This window comes from Pseudorasbora parva, chromosome 4 (genome assembly GCF_024679245.1).
Source record: "Pseudorasbora parva isolate DD20220531a chromosome 4, ASM2467924v1, whole genome shotgun sequence".
NCBI lineage: Eukaryota > Metazoa > Chordata > Actinopteri > Cypriniformes > Gobionidae > Pseudorasbora > Pseudorasbora parva.
In genome coordinates this window covers 57,737,936-57,765,135 of record NC_090175.1, presented here as the reverse complement: position 1 = coordinate 57,765,135, position 27,200 = coordinate 57,737,936, and the positions used below count along the sequence as shown (strand labels likewise).

The following is a 27,200-nucleotide window of genomic DNA, read 5'->3' as shown; positions in this document are numbered from 1 at the left end:
GTCATGTGTCATTTCAGAAAATAAATGTGGCATTGGTTTATAATGTCTCTTTTGGTATAATCCAAATGCAATGCTTTGGATATATTATGCACGTGCAGATCATAATTAGCAATTGCATGCATTAAGTATTATGTATGCATACTGTTTACAATTTAATTTTTAGATATAGTTCTTATTTTATTTACCAGGAGAGTCCCTTTGAAATCAAAAACCTCTTTTTAAGGGAGTCCTGGCCAAGAGGCAGCAAAGTTATACAATTAAAAACTGTTACAACGTACGACATTAAAATAACAGCTTATGAGAAACAATCACAAACAACTGAGGCAGTCTCTACTGTTTTAATCTTGGTTTTAAATCTTTTAAAGACATAAACACAGTCAATTTCCAATTTTTTTTTTTTTTTTTAACTTTTTACAGTATATTTAATTGCTTGGTTTATTTATGTATTTGCTTGCTTTCAAACCAGCGCCTCCAAAAACTCGGACACGCGGAACTGGTGATGCACGCGATTGTTTCCACCGGACGACGTTCACCGGACACGCCGGATGTTGATCAAACATGGCAGCGACCTTGTGGATCCACGAGATTGTACTGTGATTCATAAGTGAGAAGAAATGAAGATTTATCCACGTTTATGTGTTGTATATGTGGTTAAACTATAGAACCGGCCATGTTCTCAGCACTGAAGAACGCGTTTCTGGGCTTTGCACGGACATCAGGCCAGCCAGGTAGATTTAAGACAATTAGTCTGACATATATTCATGGTTTTATTTTATAAAAATAATTTCCATTAGTATCACTAACAAATAAAATGTTTATGTACATATGTGTATGTTTTTTGTTGTTTTGTTTTGGACATTTGTACACGCTACATGCATGCACATCTTGCTAATACCAACTGCATGTAACGCAATACCGCGGTACGTTACTCACGAATATGGTCATCAGACAGTACAGATTCTATATAATTCATAATAATATGGTTCTATATCATATAGGCTGTTTATTATATAATATAACAGAATTTGCAGTTGCATTAGTGGTGCTGCTTTTTTTTTGTTGTTGTTGTAAAATCTGGAAAACTATGCTTTTATTTTAGTGCAATTTTTCACGTGCATCTCAGTGATCGTCTTATGACCCACACCCTGTTTTATTTGGTTATAATAAGCACTTGTCAAATATAATTTTAGATGTTTTTTCCCTCAGATGTCCTGCACATGAAGGTCCTCTCAGCGGGTCTGAGGACGTATGATGTTCCTCCAGACTTCAGTGGTATACATCACACCAATCAGTACATTAATAACATATATTATTATTATTTATATATTAATATTATTATTTATTATTATTATTATTTATATCTTTAATTAAATTGCATCATTTGTAATTTGATAATCGCACCAAATATTCTGATTTCGGTTTAAAATATTTTTTTTTACCAAATAGAATTATACAAATTATTAAATAAAAACTAAATAAGAATGATAAATTGTAATATTTCACTGTAAAATAATAAAAACTATGTGTAATGTAATTATAAAATACAATATAATACATACAAATAATATATAAAATGTACAGTATTTAGGGATTTTTTTTACATTTTCATTACAACTGTACGTTTAATAATAAAATATATTTTTTAAGTATATTTCTTTGCATTGATATCAAAATAATTATTTTGTAGTAATATTTACAATTATGTATTATTAATAATTATTATAATTTTTACTAAATAAGACCCAAATAATTCTTATTAATTTTGTATAATTTTACTGTAAAACAGAACATTAAGTATTTAAGCGTTATGTATGTATTAAGCTCTATTCGCACAGGACGAGTGTTATCTGGGACCTCTGGTGATTTGTAATAATTGCAGAGGTTGTCTGTGATCTTAATCCCGTGTGAATTGGCCATGTCTGTAATATATAAAGTAAAAATTCCCCCGCAAATGACCGACCATAGTTGGCTGAACACCGCGGTCCTGTGATGATATTAGTCCCGTGTGAATCGCCATCTCTGTGATTTGGCCAGGATCAGGCGGACCGGAGATCATTTTTGCGAGGTTTTTATTCCCTGTAACATTTCTATCTTTATCTTTCACGAAGAATGGAGGCTGCGTTCATAAAGCGCACCGTTATGAATTCCCGCTGGGATTATACTTTCACTTCAGAATGAGGACCGATTTGGGAGTAAACTGATTGAATGGTGTGTTTAATATTAACATCAACACTATTCTTAATGAAGAACAGAACAGGACAATGACAAGCTCGCTTAAACGACGCTTTTACATTTAGCTCTGAAACTGAATCATCCGCCGTGTGTCACCTTCTCAGTTCATGGCGTCTGTTCTCTAACTGAACGAAATTATGTTTATTTATTACTATAAAATAATCAAAACGATATTGATGCCTGTTTATGATTTCATACAGCTTTAACTAGCCTATAACGAAGTCTTGACATGATATCGGGGAGATAAGTCGGTAAATCCGAGTAAAATCACAGGCTTTGCTGATCCTGTGTGAATGCGCCGCAAAACTCAGATGTGGGAGTAATTCCCAAATCACAGACGTCCCCAGATAATACTGATCCCGTGCGAATAGTGCTTTAGAGTAATCTGCAGCGTTTGTGTTGTTCTGACGAGGAGTGTGTGTGTTTGTCCATCGCAGACGTGGTTCTTCCGGAGAAGCCCAAACTCAAATTCCTGGAAAAGGTCCCGAATGTGAAGCAGGCGAAGAAGGAGATGAAGAAGCTGCGGGACATCCGCGGTCCGACCCGGAGCGGAGACACCTTCAGCACAGGACAGTACGGCATCGTGGTCCGTATCATCATCATCATCATCATCATCTCTGTTCATTAGTCAAATCTGTCTTAAGGTCTTTGCACATTGAGTCTGATGCGGATTAATGAATGCGTTACAGGAAAAAAACGCAAAACAAGACAAAGTGACGTTTAGTGAGGATGGTTTGTTTGTCCTGAAGAGATAGTGTTCATCCACTCCTGCGATCGCGTAGAGAGAGGAGAGTTTATCAAGCGACCGAAGTTTAGTGTCAGCTGCTCAGTTTGATGTTTGCTAGCGTTACCGGACTCACATATTAAGAAGAAGAGCACTAATTTGATCCCGAACAGAGACTGGCAGTATGTCTATGGATCCGAACACACACACACACACACACACACACACACACACACACACACACACACACAGCTTTACAGAGACTTGATGTGCTATAATTATAGCTGTGATATAATAATGTGTAGTTTTTTTGTTAGAATAATATGTATGGTGGCTCTGAGTGGTCAAAACATCTTTACGGATGTTTTCTGCGAAAATGCAGAAAATCGAACCTGTTCCGATTTTTTTTAATTTTTATGACGGACGAAAGTTTCGGAGGCAGTGTGCAAGCGTGATTGATTGAGGTCGAATTTATTTTTTGACGTGCGTAAATTTCGCATGCGAATCACTGACTCTGTGTGCAAAGGCCTTTACACACTAAAGACCATCATACACTCTGGTGCTCATGTAGTCAGATGTATTTACCTCTTAAAGGGTTAGTTCACCCAAAAATGAAAATGATTTTATTAATTCCTCTCCCTCATGTGGTTGGACACCCGTCAGACCTTCGTTCATCTTCAGAACACAGATGAAGATATTTTAGTGTAAAGCTGAGAAAGGCTTCAGATAGGCCTCCATTGGCATTCAGTCCATTCCCACTCACAAGACCCATAAAGGCCCTAAACACATCGACACACAACCCATCTCACTACAGCGGCTGGACAATCACTTTACAACGCCACGAGAATAGTTATTGTGCGCAAAAAAAATCTAAATAATGACTTTATCCGGCGAGTTATTGACGTGAACTCGACGCATGCGTGAGAATATGATGGAGCTCCGCCGTTCATGACCAGAAGAGGAGGAGCGAGACCGACACGGAAGACAAGAACTCGGCGGATAAAGTCGTTATTTAGATTTTTGTGCACAATAACTATTCTCGTGCCGTTGTAAAGTGATTGTCCAGCCGCTGTAGTGAGATGGGCTGTGTGTCGATGTGTTTAGGGCCTTTATGGGTCTTGTGAGTGGGAATGGACTGAAGGCCAATGGAGGCCGATCTGAAGCCTTTCTCAGCTTTACACTAAAATATCTTCATCTGTTCTGAAGATGAACGAAGGTCTGACGGGTGTCCAACCACACGAGGGCGAGTCATTAATGACATCATGTTCATTTTTGGGTGAACTAACCCTTTAATTGTACATGTTTTGGTTGTTGTAAAGTGCTTAACAAGTAACGTTGGTATGGTATGGTAGTCACTGTCTGTGATTGTGTGTGTGTGTGTGTAGGCTCTGGGCGGCGGATACCTACACTGGGGTCACATGGAGATGATGCGGCTCACCATAAACCGCCGCATCGACCCCAGCACGACCTTTGCCCTCTGGCGCTTCAGCGCGCCTCACAAACCCATCACCCGTAAAGGCCTGGGCCAGCGCATGGGCGGCGGGAAAGGAGCCATCGACCACTACGTGACCCCGATCAAATGCGGCCGCTTGGTGTTAGAGGTCGGAGGTCGCGTGGAGCTGGGCGAGGTGGAGGCGGTGCTCACAGAAGTGGCCAAAAAGCTGCCATTCCCAGCCAAGGTTTGTTCACACACGACTTCCTCTTTATGATTTTTCATAACGGCTGTTCCTGCAAAAGTGTGTGGCAATAATGGCAGTGAGGAACGCGTTGCGTAACGCTCGGTGTGTGTGTGTGTGTGTGTGTGTGTGTGTGTGTGTTCAGTGGACCCCGCGATTACATTTCTTTACAAATGGTTGCCATCAAAAAGCTCTAACACGACGGACTGCAATCGTAACGGACATTTCAAACTAAATAAAAGCCAGTCGTTATGTCTGAGGATCACACACAACTTATAATCTTATATCTGATATTATATTTGATTTTCTTTAGTTTTTTCCACCTGCACCATTTTTTAATAGCATTAGATTTGATTTATTTTACATTTACTATTAATTGGGGGAAAACATTATTGTTTTTATGCTATTTGCATTATTAAATATAGAAAAATGGTTTATGAGTTAGAGGTAAATATTGTTTAGTATCATCGATCCCCTCAAAACACTAAATGTGCAGAATAAATATTATGGGACTAAATTATAACCGCTTTAAACTTAAATACTGCATTAATTGGGGAATAATCAGCATTTGTTATTTTTATATTTATTTAATAAAGAGGTAAATATTGTTTAGTACCAAACATTCTCCTCCAAAAACATAAAATAATAAAGAATAAATATTTTGGGACTAAGTTATAACATGTGCTCCGTTTTTAACTTAAATACTGCATTAGTTGGGGAATTATCAGCATTCATTGTTTTTATGATATTTAATATTTTAAGCAAGAACTGATGAACACGAGTCACTTCAGATAAAAGCATCTGCCTATTGCTTGTAAATGTAGAAATAAATGGAGCATAAATTACAGGTAAATATTGTTTAGTTCATTGAAATCCCCTCAAAACACTAAATATGAGCATAAACATGGAATTAAAATAAAGTACATTATTTTCATTAAAAATTTTTTTTTTTACAGTTTTGACTGCATTGATCAGAAGTGTAAGGGTTAAATAAGGAAGGTGTTCTGATAACTGTGCCTGTGTGTGCGTGTTTGTGTGTGTGTGTATGATTGTGTGTGTGCGTGTGTACGTTCGTGTGTGCGTGCGTGCATGATTGTGCGTGTGCGTGCATGATTGTGTGTGTGCGTGTGTACGTTCGTGTGTGCGTGCCTGCATGATTGTGTGTGTGCGTGATTGTGTGTGTGCATGTGTACGTGCGTGCGTGATTGTGCGTGTATGATTGTGTGTGTGCATGATTGTGTGTGTGTGTGCGTGTACGTGCGTGCGTGATTGTGTGTACGTGCGTGTGTGATTGAGTGTGTGCGTGTGTACGTGCGTGCGTGCATGATTGTGTGTGTGCGTGTACGTGCGTGCGTGATTGTGTGTGTGTGTGTGCATGTTTGTGCATGTGCGTGTGTACGTGTGTGCGTGCGTGCGTGATTGTGCGTGCATGTTTGTGTGTGTGCGTGTGTACGTGCGTGCGTGATTGTGTATGTGTGCATGATTGTGCGTGTGTACGTTCGTGTGTGCGTGCGTGATTGTGTGTGTACGTGCGTGCATGGTTGTGTGTGTGTGCATGATTGTGCGTGTGTACGTTCGTGTGTGCGTGCGTGATTGTGTGTGTGCGTGTGTACGTGCGTGCATGGTTGTGTGTGTGTGCATGATTGTGCGTGTGTGTGCATGATTGTGTGTGTGCGTGTATACGTTCGTTCGTGTGTGCGTGCGTGATTGTGTGTGCATGATTGTGTGTGTGCGTGCGTGCGTGCGTGATTGTGTGTGTGCGTGCATGATTGTGTGTGTACGTGCGTGTGTACGTGTGTGCGTGATTGTGTGTGTACGTGCGTGTGTGATTGTACGTGCGTGCGTGATTGTGTGTGTGTGTGTGCGTGTATGTGTGCGCGTGTTTGTGTGCGTGTTTGTGTTTGTGTGTGTACGTGTGTACATGCATGATTGTGTCTGCGTGCGTGCGTGTGTGTGTGTGTGTGTAGGTGGTGAGCAGGGAGAGTCTTGCGGAGCTGCATCAGGAACAGGCTGAACGTCAGACCAACAACCAGAACCCTTGGACCTTCCAGAGCGTGGCTCGGGCCAACATGCTGGGCATCCGGAAGGTCCTCAGCCCGTTTGACCTCCACAATCACGGACGATACGCTGGGAAGTTCTTCCACCCCAGACGGGTGTAGTGTGTGTTCAGAGCTGCAGTGTCAACACACACACACACACACACACACACACACTCACACACACAGATCAACACAGGATGTGGTGCGCTAATATTCAGATCAGTATCTCCGGCTCCAGAGTGGCCTGACACAAGCCTGCAGCTTCAGAACATAAACACACACACACCCACGCACACACACACACACACCCACGCACGCACGCACACACACACACAACACCTGCTCACTTCATGTGCTCTTTACCAAACATGGAGGTGTGTGTGAGAGAATCTTGTGCACTATAACACACACACACACACACACACACACATACACAGAGTGTGTGTGAGAATCTCATGTGCTGTACAGATGTTAAATGCTTAATAAATATGCTTTCTTTGCCGTCCAGCTTGAATTGTTTTGAATGTGAGACTCCACCGTGTGTGTTATGGATACCAATTTATTTTTTTATGTGGTTGTTTTGACATTTTGTCATAAATATGACTTTGTAAGTCTTAATTATGATATATATATATATAGACGTAATTATGATTTTTTTTTGGTCATATGTTTGACATAAATTATGAATGAAAAAGTCAGTTGTGATGTCATTTTTTAATGTGAAAATTGACTTTTTATGGCATAAATATGATTTTATGATGCTATAAGTTTTACCTTTAATGTAAATTATGAATAAAAAGTCACAATTATGGCCTAGTATGTCATAATATTGTATTTATTATATTGTAATTTTGGCTTTGTCATAAATACTTTTTAAGTCATAAGTTTACCTTTAATGTCAATTATGAATTAAAAGTCAACGTTATGACTAAGTATGTCATAATGTAGACTTTTCAGAGTTTCAATAGAGTTTATATGTGGTAGTTCAGACGTTTTGTCATGAATATTGCTTAGTAGTGATAACTTTTATGACCTTTAATGTCAATTATGAATAAAAAGTCAAATTTAGGGCCTAGTAGGTCATAATATAGACTTTTCATGTAGTAGTTTTGACTTTTTGTCATAAAATAACCTTTTTTTGTGGCATAAGTTATGTCAATTATAAATAAAAAGTCGCAACTGCGGCTTAGTATGTCATTATACCGACTTTTTATGTTGTAAATTTGGCTTTTTATGTTATAAATATTTTAGGACATCATAGTTAAGATTATCCAAAGTATTACCATTCTTTTTTCTTATGTAGCGCAAATGAGTTTCCATAATGTTTTGTTTGATGTAAAAAACGGTTATGTTAACGTTGTAATACAGATGTAATGTACAAATTAATGGAAACGAGCACTTTAGTAATCAAAACAAAGCACGTGGCGCGGGAAGGAAGCAGGAAGCGTCAGTTCGGCGCATGCGCAGTTCGGCTCCCGCTTTGAATCGTGTGGCGCAAATCTGGTGAGTTTTGAAGATGCTGTTGTGGTGGATGTGTCGTACATAGACAATTAAATATTGTTGTTTTGTTTATTTTGAGCGCATCATATGTGTCTCGGGCTCGGTATGCTGCTTCTAAAGTGAACGCGAGCGACGTGACGCGATGAAACGCGACGCCTCCATTAATAAACAAGGCTGTGTAGATTTGACACGTCGCTCTCTTTAAGTTTACATTAAAATAAAGGTGCTCTAATATATACATTACATTCATATACCATGGTATTTAAACCGTACTCTACAGAATACTACGATAATCTAACAGAACGTTTCCACTTATGCTTTGTAAACGTTAAGATAAAAGGTTTATAAGTGACATTTATAGAACGGTCTTATAACGTTATGAAAATATGCGTTCTCGCGAAGTTTAGAGAAATTATCTTTATGATATATTTTTATTTCTGTTCTGAGAACAGTTATGTGACGTCATGTGTACTTGATGAATGTTAATGTTGACCTTCGTGGAATATTACATAATAACATTCAGAGAATATTGTGTGTAAACCTGTTGTACTAACATTATCATGACATTTCTCTTTTAAAGTTGTCTTTAGTATTATAACTCCTTTTGTGTTCGTCAGTGAATTAGCCGAGGACTGTAATCGTTTCGCCCTCGGGGTGAAAGGGCTTTAAAGGGTTAATTCAGCCAATAATGAAATGTCAGTCATTAACTCCTCTCCCTAATGTCGTTCCACACCCGTCAGACCTCCGTTCATCTTCACACACAGTTTAAGATATTTTATATTTAGTCCGAGAGCGTATGCAAGTGTATGCACACTATACTGTCCATGTCCAGAAAGGGAATAAAAACATCATCACAGTAGTCCATATGAGACATCAGTGGGTTAATTAGAGTCTCTTGAAGCATCCAAAATACATTTGGGTCCAAAAATAACAAAAACTACGACTTTATTCAGCATTGGCTTCTCTTCCACGTTTGTGTTCAATCCTCAAATAAAAACTCAAACGGTTATGAATCAGTGAATCGATTCATGATTCGGATCGCGTGTCAAACTGAAATCACGAGACATTGGCGATCCGAATCATGAATCGATTCGCTGATTCATAACCGTTTGAATCTTTATTTGAGGATTGAACACAAACGCGGAAGAGAAGCCAATGCTGAATAAAGTCGTAGTTTTTGTTATTTTTGGACCCAAATGTATTTTGGATGCTTCAAGAGACTCTAATTAACCCACTGATGTCTCATATGGACTACTGTGATGATGTTTTTATTCCCTTTCTGGACATGGACAGTATAGTGTGCATACACTTGCATACGCTCTCGGACTAAATATAAAAATACTTAAAGGAGGAGTTAATGACAGACATTTCATTTTTGGGTGAACTAACCCTTTAAGCTTCATTATTTATATTATTATTATTATTATTATTATTACTATTATTATTTTTTTACCGTTGGGGTTGTAATGGCAAAATAATTAACTCCATCGCTTCACTGAATAAGAGACAAACATTAGCCAATTATAATTATAAAGGTTTATTTAATAAAAAAGTTTCTTGCAAGAAAGAGGCACGGTTGATGCAGCCACAAGGCCACACCAAGCGTACACTGAAGTCATAACAGAAGTCACAATCTCTTATACTGTTGGCAGCATCCTCCCCTCAGTACATTTCCATACAGGCCGTTGTTTAAGTCAGGATGCCACGTAGCCCATGTATAGCTCATAGTACACGTATGTCATGTCCTGCATATCTCACATCATGGGAAGGTAAACATATGGTCATACCAAGATTTGCATTTTGCCACAACACTCCCCCCTTTTTATGTTGATAAACAAAGAAAAAAAAAATGTAAATCATGGTAAACACTTTAAAAGTTAAATGTTGAAAATCAAACTAAATCTAAACTTAAAGATTAATGCTAAATTTTATAAATGTAGAAATAAAATCAGACTTGAGCAAATGCTCTTATATTATTAAATTAATACTGATTAAATGAATTAAACTAAAAAAGTTAAAGATTAAATTGTATTTAAAATCAAACTAGTATTAAACTTAAAAGTTAAAGATTAAATGTTATTTAACTAAAATCAACCTAATTCAAAACTAAAGATTAAACATGATAATAAAACGACAATAAAAATTACAATAAAATATAAAAATTGAAATAAAATACAATCAATAATTCAAGCAAATTCCAGTCACATCACACTTATACCCTTCATCTCTGATTTTCTCATAAGTGGTCACCCTCTCGAACTTGTGAAGGAAGTTAGAAAATATGCAAAAGGCTGTTTTTGCGAGATATAGTCTCTATTTTCATAGCAAGCATAGTATAGTCTAAAGTCAGAAGAAACAATTAATCCAAGTAATTCCCTAATCCTTAGGGTTCTCGTCATTAGGCCTATCTAAATCGTCAGTCATATCATAAAATTCGTCCATCCATTTTCATATTCATCATTTACCGTCACTTTAGCCATTTTAGGTGATACTATTGATGTCACCAGTCTTCTTACCAGTCCTACTACATATTGAAAAACACATGGTAAACTTATCAATATCAAACAATTACAGCCATGATTGGCAATACAGTGTATCCTAACATCCCTCTAGGCTTGCTATCCACCCAAACCACGTGTCATCAGCTTCCACAGGTTCCTTCACTGCCATTCTCATGTGATCAATGACGTTTGTGATATTACTGCTGTAATCTGGAATGTGAAAACAACATGACAGTCCCAACATTTTTCAAACTCCCACTTTTTCTGCTGTTCACATCTAACCTAATTCACTTCCTCATTCACCATTGTTAAAACATATTTAGTGCTGTTAGCTATTGCTAGTACAGTCCACGCCAACCCGTTCCTTTAGTTTATAGTCACTGCTGTTCCCGTTTGAAGTGTGTGGGCTACTTTTGAGCACACATCAAGGATGCTCGGATCGCTTATCACTAGCTCTTGAAATTGTCTCTGGTTTTCGACTTTTCACAGAAACAGTAGTTTGATATCTTTCAATAGGCTCTAACTGGAATGTTGGCTCTCTCAATACCACTCTTGGCAGATGTTCCTGCTCCTGTATCGATCATGGCAGGTGATGTTTATGTTTGACCTCTGCCAGCACCGACATGTGCTTCCTGTTGCTCTCCTCTCGGCTCCTCCTCCTTGGTCACCGCTGGGACCTTTCTGCAATGGCTTGCATGTACCCACGTCGCTCTCTCTGCGACCTGATGGCGGTGTGTGTCGTCAACAGCACCACGAAAGGTCCTAGCCACCTTTTCACCTTCCAGCTACTCCTCAGTGTCGAATCACCACAAAATCACCCAGTTCGATATTGTATAGAGGAATTTCTGCTGGCTTTCCCTGAGTCGCCTTTACCTGCACACAGATGTTAGATAACACAGACACAGACACAGACACAACACATTTCCTTTCAATAGTTCAACAAACACACTCTCACACAGATCTGTGGATGGAAGCTGTTGTTTACCCCCTTTCATGCCCATAAAAAGTGGTTCTCCAAAGACTATTTCAAACTGACTTAAATTTGCTTTGGGTCTTTTTCTCATTATCATGTACATTAACACAATTGGTAGGGCCTTTACCCATGTGAGTCCAGTGTCCTCACAGCATTTGCCAATTTGTTCTTTATTTTTGCGCTTTCTCTCTCTACGGCTCCTCCTTAGGCCGAATAGTAACTGCAGTGTGTTCTCGTGTCTATTCCTAAAAACTGACCCACTTGTTTGATTTCCTCATTCACGAAATGTGTTCCGTTATCTGAACTGATCTTTTTTTTATTTTATTTCCCACCTGGGAATGATTTCAGTCAGCAAGGCCTTTGCCACTGCTGCTGCGTCTTGTTTAAAGGTAGGGAATACCTCTACCCATTTTGACCACATGTCAACCATCACCAGGCAGTATTTCTTACCATCACATGGACTCAACTCAATGAAATCCATCATGAGGTACTCAAATGTTCTTCTGCCGGTGGGTGTGATGCCAAAGGCATTTTTACTCCCCTTGCCACATTGTGTGTATTACAAATCACGCATTTGTTGCAAAAATTCGCAGCGTATATTGTAAACCCCTTTGTGAAACACATAACTTTCATTTGCAGTACCATCCCCCCTTTTGCTGCATGGTCTTTCCCATGTAGCCACTTAGCATAATGATGAAAGAAATGTCGAGGTAAACAAGGCTTGCCATCCTCACTCATCCACACATCATTCTGGACAGTGCAGCCGCACCGTCCCCACAGTTGTTTTTCCGCTGTCGTGGCGAAGGTCTGCATACTCTGTAAAGAAGACAAAGCATTTGTGTTTAATTCAGATACCAAAAGACACTCTGGTTCTTTTGGCTTCGTTGCCGCGGCGGCGTCTGCTCTCGCATTGCCTGCTGAGATAAAATCTTTGTTGTTAGTGTGCGCTGCGCATTTACAGATAGCAAGTTGTTTTGGCAATAGGATAGCATCTAGAAGAGAAGAGACAAGAGAAGCATTCAGAATTGGACGTCCATCAGATTTCAGAAATTTCCAGTTTCCACAAAGCCCCAAAATCATGCGCTACCCCAAACGTATAACGCGAATCTGTGTAAATCGTTACACATTTCTCTTCCATTAATTTGCACGCTTCAATCAGAGCGACAAGCTCTGCCGCTTGAGCCGAATAATTGTGTGGCAAGCTGCCCGAACGCAAAGGGTCAAAGTCGGTTGTTACCTCGTAACCCACTTTGCTTAAACCTGTTTGTGCATCTCTGTAAGCAGAGCCATCCACAAAGAGGACATTGTCACAAGTTTCGAGAGGTGTGTCCAAAAGGTCAGGACTCGGGGTACACACCTGTTCAAGCGCTGTTATGCATCAGTGGTGCTCCTCGCCATCCTCCTCCGTTGGCAGGAGTGTGGCGGGGTTCAGCACTGTGCAACGTTTCACGGTGATGTTTGGCATGTCAAGCATAATCGTGGGATACCTCAACCATCGTGTTGCTGGCAAATGGTATGTCTTCTGTTCTTGCAGTATCAAAGTCACTGAATGTGGAACCATTAGTGTTATGCCAGAGTACCCCACAAATTCTCTAGAGGCCATCACGGCCTGCTCAGCTGCTGCCACCGCCGAATTAACTGCCTGCAAGTCTTGTACAAACCGCCATTCAGTTGGCTGACCTGTTATCCTAATCTTTTCCCCAAGAAAGATAGGAGTTCGCACCGGTCAGGTGTCACATGGCACAATAATGCCTTCTTTCAACAGTGATTCAAACACTGGTTCAATACCCAAAATTGCCTCAATTTTCAACATCATATTTGTCTTTTTCACGTGTGTGTTTGTCCATTGTGGTTACAATTCGCTTTACTTCAATTTCATGCTCACAGTCAGAATTAAAAAACCCCAATTTCTCACTGTATCTCAAAGTGTCATTGACCTTCCTCCAGTCACACATTCCCCTGCTATCAAATAGAGAGGAAGCTGCATTTCTGACAAGCTCACTGAAACCGCACACACTTTCTCATTCCAATACATTTGATCAACTTTAAAAAGGTCTTTTCCTACCTCAAACCATTTGTTTTCATAAAATTGATCCCTCTTTATTACGATATGTGATGTGCAATGTAAATCGTCAGGCATCATAAAATCTGTCTCATCAGACTGCATTTTATTTTGCCCCAATTCACAAATAGTTTAGCCCACTCAGGTTCAGTTATGTGCCATTTGTAAACCCATTTTGGTTCTGTTTTCAGAAAAATTTGTTCACCCTCTCTTACCAGCACACAAGAAGGGTCTGCTATCATTTCCAAATTTAATTTGCACTTCATATACATCCTCAATCATTTATGATCTAAATTTTTTAATGTTGAAAAACTTTTCATCAAAACTATGTAATTATTTATTCATTACATTCAATCAGCTTTTTACACTATTATTTTTCAAATCACTCTTCAACCCCATGTTATTAGCAAAACGTTCAAAATCTATTAAGATTTCCTGTACCCTTTATCTTTCAACGGCTCATCCATTAAAACTCTTTAGGTGTATGCTCCAAATTACCAAAATCTTAAACCTCTTGATTCCTGTCATCTGACAGTGATACTTATCATTAAATCCTCACTAGACCAACTTAGCAATTAAACCACATTTTTTTATAATTTTACCAAGAACTTGCAAATTTCTATGGTCTTTATAAAGTATTCAAATTTGTCATTATTAATCTTTGGGGCTCTTTCTCTTTTCCCATTATTCCTCTATCAAATACTTAGTCTGTGACTGCACCTTGTGATCATTCTTGTTTAGGTATCACTTATCTCTTCTGCTCTGCACAAACCAAAATATTATTGTCCTCATATTAAAATCCCAGTCACACAGAAAGCCTAACAGCCCTATTTTCTTTTACATTAATTGTAATTCTCTATATTAATCAAATGTCTTTCTTCCCTTCTGAGGAAGCATACAAATAAAACTTTTTTAGCGGTTCTATTCTCTCGTTCGCCCTCCATAATTTCAGAATTGTGATGGCGTCTCTGGATAATTTCAATAGTGACTTCAGCCAATCGGTCACTTTGTCTCTGCTTCAAGTCTATAACCTTTACTAATCCAGGATATAATTCAACATCATAAATGACAAAAGTAGTCATAACTACCCTTAACAGACAGAGCTGGATATCAATCCACTTAAAGCTCGTCCCAATGTTCATCTGGATCATCTTTTTATCCGATTCACTCAGAATAATTAGCTTCTTTTCAAGTTTTTTCGTTTAACTTAATAATCTGTAGTGCTAAAACACTACACTTAATCAGGACACATAAATATGAACTGCTCACTCTCAAAATTTGCTTTTACTTGGTCTCTTAACCAGTTTCAAATTCACTATTAAGTTGTCTTTAGAAAGGCCAGCCGAGTTGTTGTAACAAGTCAGCTGATGCCATTGTTTTTGTTTTGTCTCAGGGTTTAACAGTCACTGTGCCATCTCTGCCTCCACAACCAGCCTCTCTCTCTCTCACTCTCTGTCTCTTACACAGATAATCTTTTCAACAGCCTCTGAGACTTTTACTCAGAACAAACTATAATATTAAATTCTATGAAATATTCTTTCAAGTTATATTTAGTTTAAATACCTTTTGTTTTCCAGACCTTCTCTCTAAACTTCAAAAGCCGTCCTCATCTCAAAGCCATCACCATGTCTCCAAATTATCCTCTGCATATCTAATGACCTGCAGGATTTAAAACTATGATAGAGACATATTAGTTCAATATCACACAGTTTTACTGATACCAATTAATACATTTTTGTTCTGGTCTCCACAAAAGTTAATGACAATCACCTCATGGTCTCAGCTGGCTCTTGAATGCCCCTTACCATCATAACACTCAGGGTTATCCCTGGCATTCACAAACAGTGCGGTATTTGAGTGAGCGGTATAGAGGAACCATTATTAGGGCAGGCTCTGCTGTGTCTTGTCTGGACTCTCGGCCCCTACAACCACAGCGTCCCCCCTTACTGATGCTGCTGGCCTCACAGACATCGGTTCTACTCTCATACACACCTCACATAAAACACCTCCCTTCTTGGAAGTGCCCAATGGCGGTGACCCCCATGTCTTAGGTTGTCCCCCACTGGCCAAAAGAGGATCTTACCCGTCTTAGGCGAATCACCCTCATTCACATTGGTCATCGCTTGAGATCTTTGACCCTAAAATGGATCAGATGTTTTTCTGGAGCCTTGGGGAAAGTGCATTCAAGAGTCACCAGAGCCATTTAGTCTGCTGAATATAGGTAAAACATGGAGACAGGTTAATCATAACACTACTTAATCACTAAAATCCATTGTACCTCTTCAAACCTGCAACATAGCAGTGCTTAGAATCACTCTCAGTGCATCTAGCCATAACAATTTAAAGTTCTGTGACCAAGGCCATCAGTTCTGTACATGGTGGTGGCTAAGAGTAGACATGGAAGTTACTGATCATATAACACATTAGTCTCAAATTTCAGTTCATTTTAAAGTCTATATTTGAAAAACATCACATTGTTTCATCATGAATATTCATCATTGCCCTCTCAATGGCAATCGTTTATTTTTACCAAATCATTGTCTCTATGAATTATTATTATTTTGTTTATTTTTTTTAACTCCTGCCCTGTGCCTTTATCTTGTGACACTGGGCCAAATATCAGCTTTGAGCTGATTTGGAATCAGAGAGAGAGAGAGACTCTGAGGCCTTCAGGGCTGGCACACTGCATTCTCATAAACATTTCACTTTTCACACTAGCTCATGTAAGATCTGGCTAGGAATTAAAAATTGTTTTCAAATTAAAACATCCTTTTCCTTTTAATTTTATCCTTAGACTAAAATCTAATTTTCAAATAATCATAATTTTTATTTTTACATGAATCTATCAATTTCCACTCCAGATTGAGTCTCTGTTCCTCAAGTTAGGCCACAGCACCAGTCAGAAATGAAATGGTGGGGGCAGATTCAGATAAGCAAATTGTTTTATTAGCTCAGCTCAAGCTTATCTTTTGAAACCAAAACTTCAGCTTCTCTGGTTTCCAACTTATTACTATAGTTATTTCAACAACAACCAGTATTCCAACAAGCATTATCAGAGTTTTGCAAAAGTGAGAAGAGCAAGAACATATTTATTATCTTTTTTTTTGTTTGTCATTTAAACTCTCTACAAAATTAGATTCTTACAATATGTTTTATCATCTTTAATTTTACCTCATGATTAAAATTAAATTGATCACAGCTCCTTCCTTCCCAAAAATAATTACATTTATTAACCTTATTGTTATTTCATTATTTTCTTAGACAGAGTGTAAATCTCATCTCTGTTTCTTTCGCTTTACTAAGTTTCATTACAGATTTTAGTCTGGTGCACTTCATTTGCCACATTTTCAACACCTTATGGGTGCATGTACACAGTTACGTGTAAAATGGTCCTGCTGACCACAATAAAACCCTCTCTGTACTTCAGGAAACTTGCATTTTTCGGTCTGGTTTCTGGTCTTTAAGGCGGTGCCTAAAGCGGCGATTGCTCGGACAGTCAGAGAAGGGAGCTCTGGTCCAATAAAACATACAATGCCTTGCCATTAATTGTATCTTACATCTGCCTTTTCCCCAAAAACAAATATCACATTTGGTTTTCCAAATATACAATTCTTCAGTTACTGGTATTTTCCCTCCGGGGTTAAATGACACCCCAGCCATTTTAAAATCCACGAATAAGCTTTAACATCTAAAATTTGAATTCCTCTTGTTCTCAATTTTTTTTATAGCCTGTTAGGTTGCTGTTTACTTTTCTTTAAACAGAATTAAAACATTGCTGCCCATTTCCTTCATACGTTGCTTATTTCTTTAAACTGTGGGCTTCAGAGCAGAGCTGCTTACAGCATTTGCTCTCTATAGTCTCAATCTTTTACCGGACTGATCACATTACTGATTTACTGATCATGTCATTCAAATTGTTAGCTCTAATTTAGTTAACACAAATTGTTATCCATAGCTTAATCAAAGTTCATACTCACCAGCGATCTTTAAACAGCTGTGGCTTCTGTGTGACGAGACAACGCTTTCACTTTCCCTGTTATCTGCTTCACATAGCATATTTCACGTTTCTCACACACATTTCCCACAACAGCTTTTTGATTTATCTCCCCTCTCCAACAGACTCTCAGTCTGGTGAAACACAACATTCCCTCTTCTGGGAATCATAATCAAATTATTTTACTTCCTTATACCTTGCATGCATTTTTCCCATATTATTTCTCATTTGTCAAAATACCGGTGTATATTCTGCTAGCTTGCTTTGAGATTTCCCCATATTGATAGTCTGTCTCTGTGATCTTTCACGTGCACGCTATTAATCTGTAGAACGTCTCTCACAGATCTGATCCTTCACCCAGGACAGACGGGTCGGACGCTTTTCCAAGCGCCCTCTATGTGATCTCAATTTCTTCCGGATGTCTTAACCCCTTAGTATCTTCCTCGGATATGAATTCTCAAAAACTCGTTCCAAGTTTAATCTTCAAATATCAATCCTCCCCAACTAACGTAGTCTCAATCCTCATGGAAATATCTTTACCACTGGCATGATTTAAATTTCTCCCGAATTTCTTAACCACTTGCGTGGTCTCAATTCTCCCAGAACATTTCAATCACCCACGTAACCTCAATTCTCCCAAAACTTCTTGATCACGTTCCATGATCTCAGTTTTCCCAGAATATCTTAGTCACGATGATCACAGAGTCAGGCTCTCACTATGGTTTTCTCTTTTACCGTTAAGGTTTCCTCAAATCTTTTAAACCCAAATTCTCAAATTAAACCAAGTTCTCAAATTAAAGTCCCATTTAAACACATTAAAATTCCCCTGAATTTTAAGTTTGTCTCTTACCAGAAGCGTCCCGTTGCCATCTCGGGTTCGTTTTCTCTGATTCCAGTGGTCGGACCCTCCGGACCCCCCTGAGCGGTCGGCCCTTCTCCCTCAATCCTGTCGGGGTAAGGCTGTGACTCTAACGTCCAGGATGATCAGTCACCGTCCGCTCACGGGGTCCAGACGGCACATCCAAGGAATCCCACTATCTGACACCAAATTGTAATGGCAAAATAATTAACTCCATCGCTTCACTGAATAAGAGACAAACATTAGCCAATTATAATTATAAAGGTTTATTTAATAAAAAAGTTTCTTGCAAGAAAGAGGCACGGTTGATGCAGCCACAAGGCCACACCAAGCGTACACTGAAGTCATAACAGAAGTCACAATCTCTTATACTGTTGGCAGCATCCTCCCCTCAGTACATTTCCATACAGGCCGTTGTTTAAGTCAGGATGCCACGTAGCCCATGTATAGCTCATAGTACACGTATGTCATGTCCTGCATATCTCACATCATGGGAAGGTAAACATATGGTCATACCAAGATTTGCATTTTGCCACAACAGGGTCTTGTCTTCTCAATACACTGATGTTTGATGCTCTTCTTGACAGCTTTCTGTGATGAAGCCAGCCCGAGGATCCGGAAGAGCCTCCACACGGGGCCCCAAAAGAGCCGCAGAGAGGAAGAAGCACAAGCCTCAGGTCAGTCGCAGATGCTGGAGTTATTATATTTAACTTTATTCAACATTTATAAGACGCTGCACACAATAAATAACATGCATTAATAGAGTCGGTCTGTGTTTCTAGTCCAAACATCTAAAAATTCTTACATTAAGAAGTATTTACTAGACAAGTAAAAGTAATTGTCTTGTTTTGGGGAAAAATAACTCAAAATGAAGAGAGTTTTTGTTTAAAATAAGATAAATAATCTGCCAATGGGGTGAGAAAAATAATCTTAATTCAAACAGAAAACAAGATTATTTTTCTCACCCCATTGGCAGATTATTTATCTTATTTTAAACAAAAACTCTCTTCATTTTGAGTTATTTTCCCCAAAACAAGACAATTACTTTTGCTTGTCTAGTAAATACTTCTTGCTTTAAGAATTTTTAGATGTTTGGACTAGAAACAAGACAAAAATACTGAGTAAGAAGAGCATTATTTGCAGTGTGTGGCCAAACATCCGAGTACTTAATCAGGCAATAATAGTGTTATTTGGTTTGGTTACCGTAGTTACGGCTTCTGAAGCACACGATTGGCGTCAAAGCAAATGTTTTTCTGATCAATAATATTTGATGATCGAAATGTTTTCCTTTCACAATATCGTGTTCATGAGAAGGAAGTAATTCAGTGGAAATAGAGCGGCGTGAAGCGGAAGTTGCGATTGCCTTCCCCTGTTGGGACACGTCTGAGGGAAACAGGAAGTTATACTGATTAAAGATTACAAGACACAAATAACAAATTATAATATTGTGCACCGATAAGCCACTTATAATAAACACTCCAATATTAAATTAAAACAGTTTATTAAACTGAAGTTTGTACAATATAAAAATCATTGTGTCTGGAGAGTCCCCATAAAACATGGAAACCCACAGTGTGTGTGTGTGTGTGTGTGTGTGTGTGTGTGTGTGTGTGTGTGTGTGTGTGTGTGAGAGAGAGAGTGAATGTCAGTGTGTGTGTAAATGAGTGAGTGTGTGTTATTTTGTCTGTGTAAGAGAGTGAGAGTGAATGTGAGAGAGTGTGTGTGTCTGTGTGTGTAAATGAGTGAGTGTGTGTGGTTTTGTGAGTGAGTGTATGCGTATGTGTGAGAGAGAGAAAGAGTGAATGTAAGAGAGAGTGTGTGTGTGTGTGTGTGTGTGTGTGTGCATATTAGTGAGTGTATGAGTGTGATTGAGTGAGTGTGATTTTTGTGTGTGTGTGTGATTTCGTGTGAGTATATGAGTGTGAGTGAGTGAGTGAGTGTGTGTGTGTGATTTTGTATGAGTGTGAGTGAGTGAGTGTGATGTGTGTGTGTGAAGGAATAGTCAGTTCTGTTCTCCTGCTGGCTGGGTTAGTTTCTCTAAGCTGCCTGTGATGCAGTAAGGGTGTAATCTGCTGTATTAATAGGCCGTGTGTTCCTCCAGGATCTCGGCTCCGGTGCTGAAGGCCCTCATGCGGAGCCGCCAAAGAGAACCCGCGGTGAGTTGAGACGCTCCAGACTCGTTGCGTAAGCTGAGCTTCATGTGTGTAAAGAGAGTTCGCCCAAAAGAGTCAATGGGCTGCTGTTTCCTCTTTCACTGAAAAAGTAAATTTTGTCATCAGTTTCTCACTCGTAAGAACACAAATGACTTTCTTTGTTTTCAGTGAACCACAAAAAGGAGAAGCTGATCTTTCTCTTGCAGTGAAACCGTCAATCTCCAAAAACTGCCGGACCAGGGCATCATAGGTGTGTTTGTTTCTTCAGGAGAACACAAATGAAGATTTTTAACTCAGCCATTGCTGTGTAGGTCATATAATCATGTGAATGGGTAACAATTCTATAAGAGTAAAAAAAAACATGATTAGACAACATGTACACAAACCTTGCTGCTCGTGACGACACGTACCAATCGGTTTCTGTAAGAAACTCAACAGTATTTATGTTATTTTTACCTCATATCAGACGAATCTCATCTAGTGTTCCCATCCGCTGTTACTGCCGTCTGGTGAGGTCAAACTTGTGTGATCATAGATATATATATATAGATTCATCATTAGTGCCTGTGCTGATCGGCTAAATGAGGCATCTACATAATATATATCTAATAGATAATAGCGCCGGTTTGACCTCACCCGACGGCAGTAATAGCGGATGGGAACACTAGATGAGATTCGTCTGATATGAGGTAAAAATAACATAAATACTGTTGTGTTTTTCACAGAAACCGATCGGTTCGTGTCTTCAGACATCAGTGTGTCGTCACGTTATTTTTTTTGCTGATAGAATTGTTCCCCATTCACATGCATTGTGACTGGTAGACAGCAACGGTTGAGTTAAAATTCTTCATTTGTGTTCTCCTGAAGAAACAAACACACCTACATGTCGGATGCACTGGGGGTCAGCAGATTTTCATATCCTATATTTTAGTAATCATCATAAATTAGATGTCATTCGAAAGCGTACGAACTCAAAATTCATCAGGTAAAAAAACGTTTTAAAAATCGGACGTTGCGTTACCATGTAAACGGTGCTCAAATTTCTTCTAGCAGGCTCCTCCCCCTAGTAGGCGGAGTCATGTTTTATTTTACCAAATATATTTTTACTACTTTATAATCAAAATCTTTTCTAATCTTTACAAAACGCATATCACCATAAAGGGTCCGAGTCTCAAAGTTCCAGATTTGGTGACTTTTGTGATGGAAATGATTTTTGGACAGAAATATACAGGAAAATGCATCAATCAGTGAGATGTGGATGACACCCGGTGGCTATTTTTGGTACTGTGCCGAAAACAAAATCTCATGGGAACTTCACATTTTTGTGATATCAACTTCAAATTTGGAATACAACTTATAAAGTAATTTTATAGTAAATGTTTTTTTGTAAAATATATATTCTATATAAAATAAAAACATATTTAGTACTGTATTTTTCATTTAAAGTTAATTTAAACTTCCTTAACTTTTTTTATACTTTCATATTTTGAAATTGCAATAATCTGCAGAGTGTTATCTTTAAAACAAGCCCAAACTGAGGTTTATATTCCAATGCATTCTTGAATTGCAGCCATTTAGGTTTGGATTGTGCATTTTAATGCCTATTTTCTAAAGGGGTGTGATAGTTAAAGGGTTAAAGTGATTCAGATTGTCTAAACGAAGAAGTAAACATTGACAGATCTGGCTGATTTTTGAGCAATGACTAATCATGGCCTGTTATTTGCAGTCATGCATGCTCTGACTGTGTTTCTGATTTATAGTTAAAACCTCAGCGATGGTTGTAAAGACTAGAAATCAGGGAAGTTGGAAGCCGCTGACCAAGTCTTCCTTACTAGCCCTGGAGAACATGCTCGGTTTGTCCATTCTGTGAGTAACGCCGTGTTATGTAATGATTATATGTGGCGTATTGCTTCATCCTCACGGTCTGATTTTAATGTTTGTTCTCAGATCTGTTCTGGCAATGAAAAACAAAGAAAAAGAAGAATCGCAGATGCATCTCAACCGCCTTAAAGATCGGTAAGAGACACTCTGACACATCGGCTCTCAGGGAGCGTTCGTGCAGTAACATTCATTCAATGTTTAATGATGTTCTCAAAGCATGGCCCAATTCTCACCATCAACTATTACTAATTACAGCTAATTAAAGGGATAGTTGACCCCTAAATGAGCCTGTGATGTTTATCCGCTGACCCCCAGGGCTTCATAGGTGTGTTTGTTTCTTCAGGAGAACACAAATGAAGATTTTTAACTCAGCCGTTGCTCGTATAATGCGTGTCAATGGGGTGTATTTCTATGAGAGTAAAAAACACACACACATACGAGTCCATATTAAACCCTGCGGCCCGTGGAGACACACTGATGTCTTAAGACACGAAACGATCGCTTTCTGACAGAAACACAACAGTATTTGTGTTAATTATACCTCATATCAGACGAATCTCATCTAGTGTTCCCAACGACATTACTTCCGCTGAAGAAGGTCAAAATAATGAAAATAAGGTGATCATAGATATATTTACTCTCAGACTAATGAGGCATCTATGTAATTATGTCTATGATCGCGCCGGTATTTTGACTCTACTCGGTGGAAGTAATGCTGCTGTTTTAACGCTCGAGCTCTGAAAGAAGGATAGATTTTGATTGGCTGTTCTGAGAGTGATTCCAATTGAGACAGAGCATCTAGGCCGCGCCCACACCTGGTGGGGGGGGGGGGGGGGTGGTTTACAATTCAACGCTCTCCATTGACTTTGTATTGCGTGAAGCTCCTCCTTGTCATTTCGGACTTATGTCAAAACAGAACAATGTCTAAAAGCTGATATGTAATAAGGTGTGTCGCAAACAAGCTAAACAACACAGAACTAGGTTTTTATAAGCTGTCAACCCAAAAAAACGAGCGTTTAAGGAGACAAAAGTGGACACAGGCAATAAGACGTGAAGCTTCAGCAGAAGAATGGGTCAGTTTGGGGATCCTGACACTCAGTGTGTCTACACGTGCAGTAAACATTTAGTCAAATATCCAAATGTCATTTGGATCGTTTATATATTATACTTCCTGTCTCTGACGTTCTCCTCCAGTGGGCGTAGCTCTCAGTGTGATATAGCATGTCGTGCTCTGTCTCTATTGCATGTATGCACTTTAGTGTCCTTAAACGTTTGTTTTTGGGGTCGGCTGCTTATAATCACTTCTGGGTTTTTGGTTCTGGGTTCTTTAGCTTGTTTTCTGCACACCTCGTCACATATCAGCTTTTAGACATTTTTGTTATAAGTCAGAAATGATACGGAGACTCTTCCCGCAATAGACAGTTGGTTTGTTTTCCATAGATATGTATATGTAGATACCTCATTAGTGACTGTTTTTGTGGGCCACTATACGTTAGCCGTCCGCCATTTTAGAAAGGTCAAAGCCGGTCGCGAACGCGCTTTGTGACCATTCAAATGTCGCACTGCACGCGCAAGCTATGGTTGACAGGACAGAAGCAGTGCATGTGGAGCGGGAGCCGCGCGCGCCCGACGCCCGTCCGTTGTCCATTATGGCAGCGTTTGTCTCGCTGATCACTCGAACCTGAAACGTGTATTACAAATACAGACTATAATATCGTCCGTTCTGTCACATCGTGCCGGTGTTCTCCTCTGAGATGTGCTTTGATTTATCACGGACAGCATGTATCTGCTGCAAATCCCCCATTCCCAAACACACATGCATATAATATGCTGTATATAAGTTGTTGACTAAAGTTAAGATACGCCTAGTTTAATAATTTTTAACAGGCCTTGGAAGTTTGTGTTTTCTTGTATTTTATTATTTATTTCAGCGCTGGATGTTGTGAAACACACGGTTATCTTTCATGTTAATCAGGTTGATCAAGAACTATGCACCGTGGCTTTAATTCAGCGCGAGCATCACGGCAAAAATAGATAACAGACTCGCTGACAGAAGGGCATGCTCATATAGAACAGCAGAAATATATCTGTTTCTCTTCTTTAAATACTCTTACATTTAGTTTGATTCAGGGTGTGTTCACACTTGTCATGTTTGGTTGGATTAAAACGAACCCTGGTGTGATTGCTCGTTTAGTGCGGTTCATTTGAACATATGTGCACGCTGCCATCCGAACCAAACCAGCGGACCGAGACCGCTAAAAAGATGGGTCTCGGTCCGCTTCCAAACGAACTCTGGTGCGGTGTGATTTATATATGAACGTAACACGGACCAAAGACATGTAAACGAACCAAAAACAGGACGTGATGTCACAAGATGCGACGCATAGTCAGCTGATTTGACGACGCGGAAAGATCGGTGTATCCAAAATGAGTAACGTTAACGTTAGAGGGCAAACGTAGAGGAAGAGCCTCATCAATATTTGGTCTGACGAGCATGTTTCGAAAATGCTAGAAAAAAACACAAAAAGCAAACCTGGCTCTTCTCATCAGAGGACCTGTTGGCCATTAGTCGGTACAGACGACAGAACGGCCGTCTCTTTTCTGCACAGCGGAGGAAATCCTGGAGCTGTGTTGAATGTTTTGAACATTTCATGAGCTCTTCATGAGTTCTCAGCGGGTAGAATAATGCCATATGTAGACGCATAAAATGATGGCGTTTAATCCGGCACACAGCGTTGTTCTGAATGTTCGGTAAGCAGCTCCTACGTCATATAAGCCGACCAATCAGGTTGTGAGCGTCTCCCTGAGCCTTTGGTTCGCTAACTTTAGGTTCACTGTTAGAAATGCCAGTGTGAACGCTAAGCGGACCAGGACTATATGTTTGTTTTTGTTTTTTGGTCCAGACCAAACGAACCAAACTAACCGAACTACAAGTGTGAACGCACCCTTAAACACTTTCAAAGGGTCAATGTTTGTTTTCACATACATTTTCCAGTTCTTGAATACTGGGAATTGAAATTCAAGAACCATGAAGCCTGTTACTAACAAATGTTACGTGTTTTTGTGTAGATCCGAACATAATAATTGCTAAACTAACACAAACGTCTGACCTGAGAGGTTTCTTCGGGAAGTTAAATCGCGCAGGGCTTTATAGAGTTTCACAGCGGTGTTCTTTTGTTCTTAGTTTTTTTTTAAGCGAGTGATGATTGACAGCATCTGAAGTGTTAACGTGTGTTGACCGTTCTAAAAAGGCGGCTCGTCAACGTCCCTGGAGCGTTCGAATGAGGCATCTACGTATACATATCTATGGGCGTGGCTTTCAGATTATGATGTGTGTCGCGCTGTCTCTGATATCGTTCCTCTATTGTTAACTCAATATTCAGTGTGAACTGAATTACTATCATTATAGTTCTCGTCCCTGGTTTGACCGGGCCTCCACTCTTTCCCAATATGTTCTCGCAGGTTCCTGGCCAAATGTGCGCAGCTTCCTGTTCCCCCAAGCAAACATGGAGACGTTATTCGCGTGTCCCAACAGTTCAAAGCAGAGCGGGATAAATCCGAACACGGCAAGAAGACGCTCGAGTCTCTAGAGGTGAAGATGATGATCATCTGCTCAAATTAAAGCGATAGTTCACCCAAAAAGTACAATTCTGTCATCATTTACTCTCCCTCATGTTGTTCCAAACCTGTGTGAGTTTCTTTCTTCTGCTGAACACAAAGGAAGATATTTGGAAGAATGTTTGTAACCAGAGAGAGCACTAGCAGTGTTGGGGAAAGTTACTTTGAAAAGTAATGCATTACAATATCGCGTTACTCCCTTAAAAAGTAACTGAGTTACTTAGTTACTTTTTAAGAAAAGTAATGTTGCGTTACGTTTGCGTTACTTTTTATCACCTTTGTTTTTTATAACCCCCAAAAAATGTTTTGTGCCAATGTAAAGACCTCTTCACACCAAAATTTTAATAATAAAAAACCTCAGGCCGAGGTAAAAATGCTTATTAGCGCTTGTACAGTAGAGGGCGCCGCTCAGCAAACCTTTCAACTCTGCTTGTGTTCTGGATAATGGAAATAGGAGGCAGGAGAAAAAAGTTTAACACTCTTACTTCAATAAAAACAGAAAAACTAAAGTCATTTTTGCTTTTGGTGTAACTGAATCATTGAAAGTTAGCAGAAAAACTTTCGTCAATAAATGTTGATTAATTGCATAAAAATACTTGTTTTATTTAATATTTAATTATTGGAGTCTTGTATATATTCTGATTTTGCATTTGACTGATTTTATTCCTTTTGAGGCCTAATCTTTATTGTGCAAGTGAGATGAATAATGCTCACATTTAGTCTAGAATAACCATCGTATTGATTTTTAGTCTAATAAATGTGAAAAAGTAACTTGTGTTACTTTTTTTGAAAATGTAACTCAGATATTTTGTTGTAACTTTTAAAAGTAATGGGTTACTTTACTAGTAAAGGCCCTTTCACACTGGACGTGATTTTGACACGTGGTAAAATTCATGCAATGGTTTTATTTTTTGATCAGCTGTGTGTGTAATGAGCGCTTCCACACCGAACGCGAATGTGCTGCGGCGGAAAAACGACATTTATTATT

At 39.1% G+C, this 27,200-nt stretch overlaps 2 protein-coding genes across 3 annotated transcripts in view; both read left to right on the top strand.

Moving 5' to 3' along the window:
- The first annotated feature begins 509 nt into the window (after positions 1-509).
- On the top strand, positions 510-7,480 carry mrpl16 (mitochondrial ribosomal protein L16). The gene is made up of 5 exons (XM_067442297.1): positions 510-728; positions 1,207-1,272; positions 2,670-2,818; positions 4,342-4,635; positions 6,600-7,480. Exons 1-5 carry the CDS (start codon positions 671-673, stop codon positions 6,789-6,791), a joined length of 759 nt encoding a protein of 252 aa, XP_067298398.1. The 5' UTR covers positions 510-670; the 3' UTR covers positions 6,792-7,480.
- A 607-nt stretch (positions 7,481-8,087) lies between these two features.
- Positions 8,088-27,200, top strand: part of cenpq (centromere protein Q) — a 36,241-nt gene continuing 17,128 nt past the window's right edge. Inside the window, exons 1-6 of one of the 2 annotated variants that reach the window (XM_067442885.1) lie at positions 8,088-8,174; positions 19,148-19,237; positions 20,662-20,716; positions 22,474-22,579; positions 22,661-22,729; positions 26,057-26,186. In XM_067442885.1, the coding sequence (XP_067298986.1) occupies positions 19,157-19,237; positions 20,662-20,716; positions 22,474-22,579; positions 22,661-22,729; positions 26,057-26,186 (441 nt within the window). In that variant the 5' untranslated portion in view covers positions 8,088-8,174; positions 19,148-19,156. The remainder of the gene's footprint in view (positions 8,175-19,147; positions 19,238-20,661; positions 20,717-22,473; positions 22,580-22,660; positions 22,730-26,056; positions 26,187-27,200) is intronic. The other variant, XM_067442886.1, reaches the window with a different exon arrangement.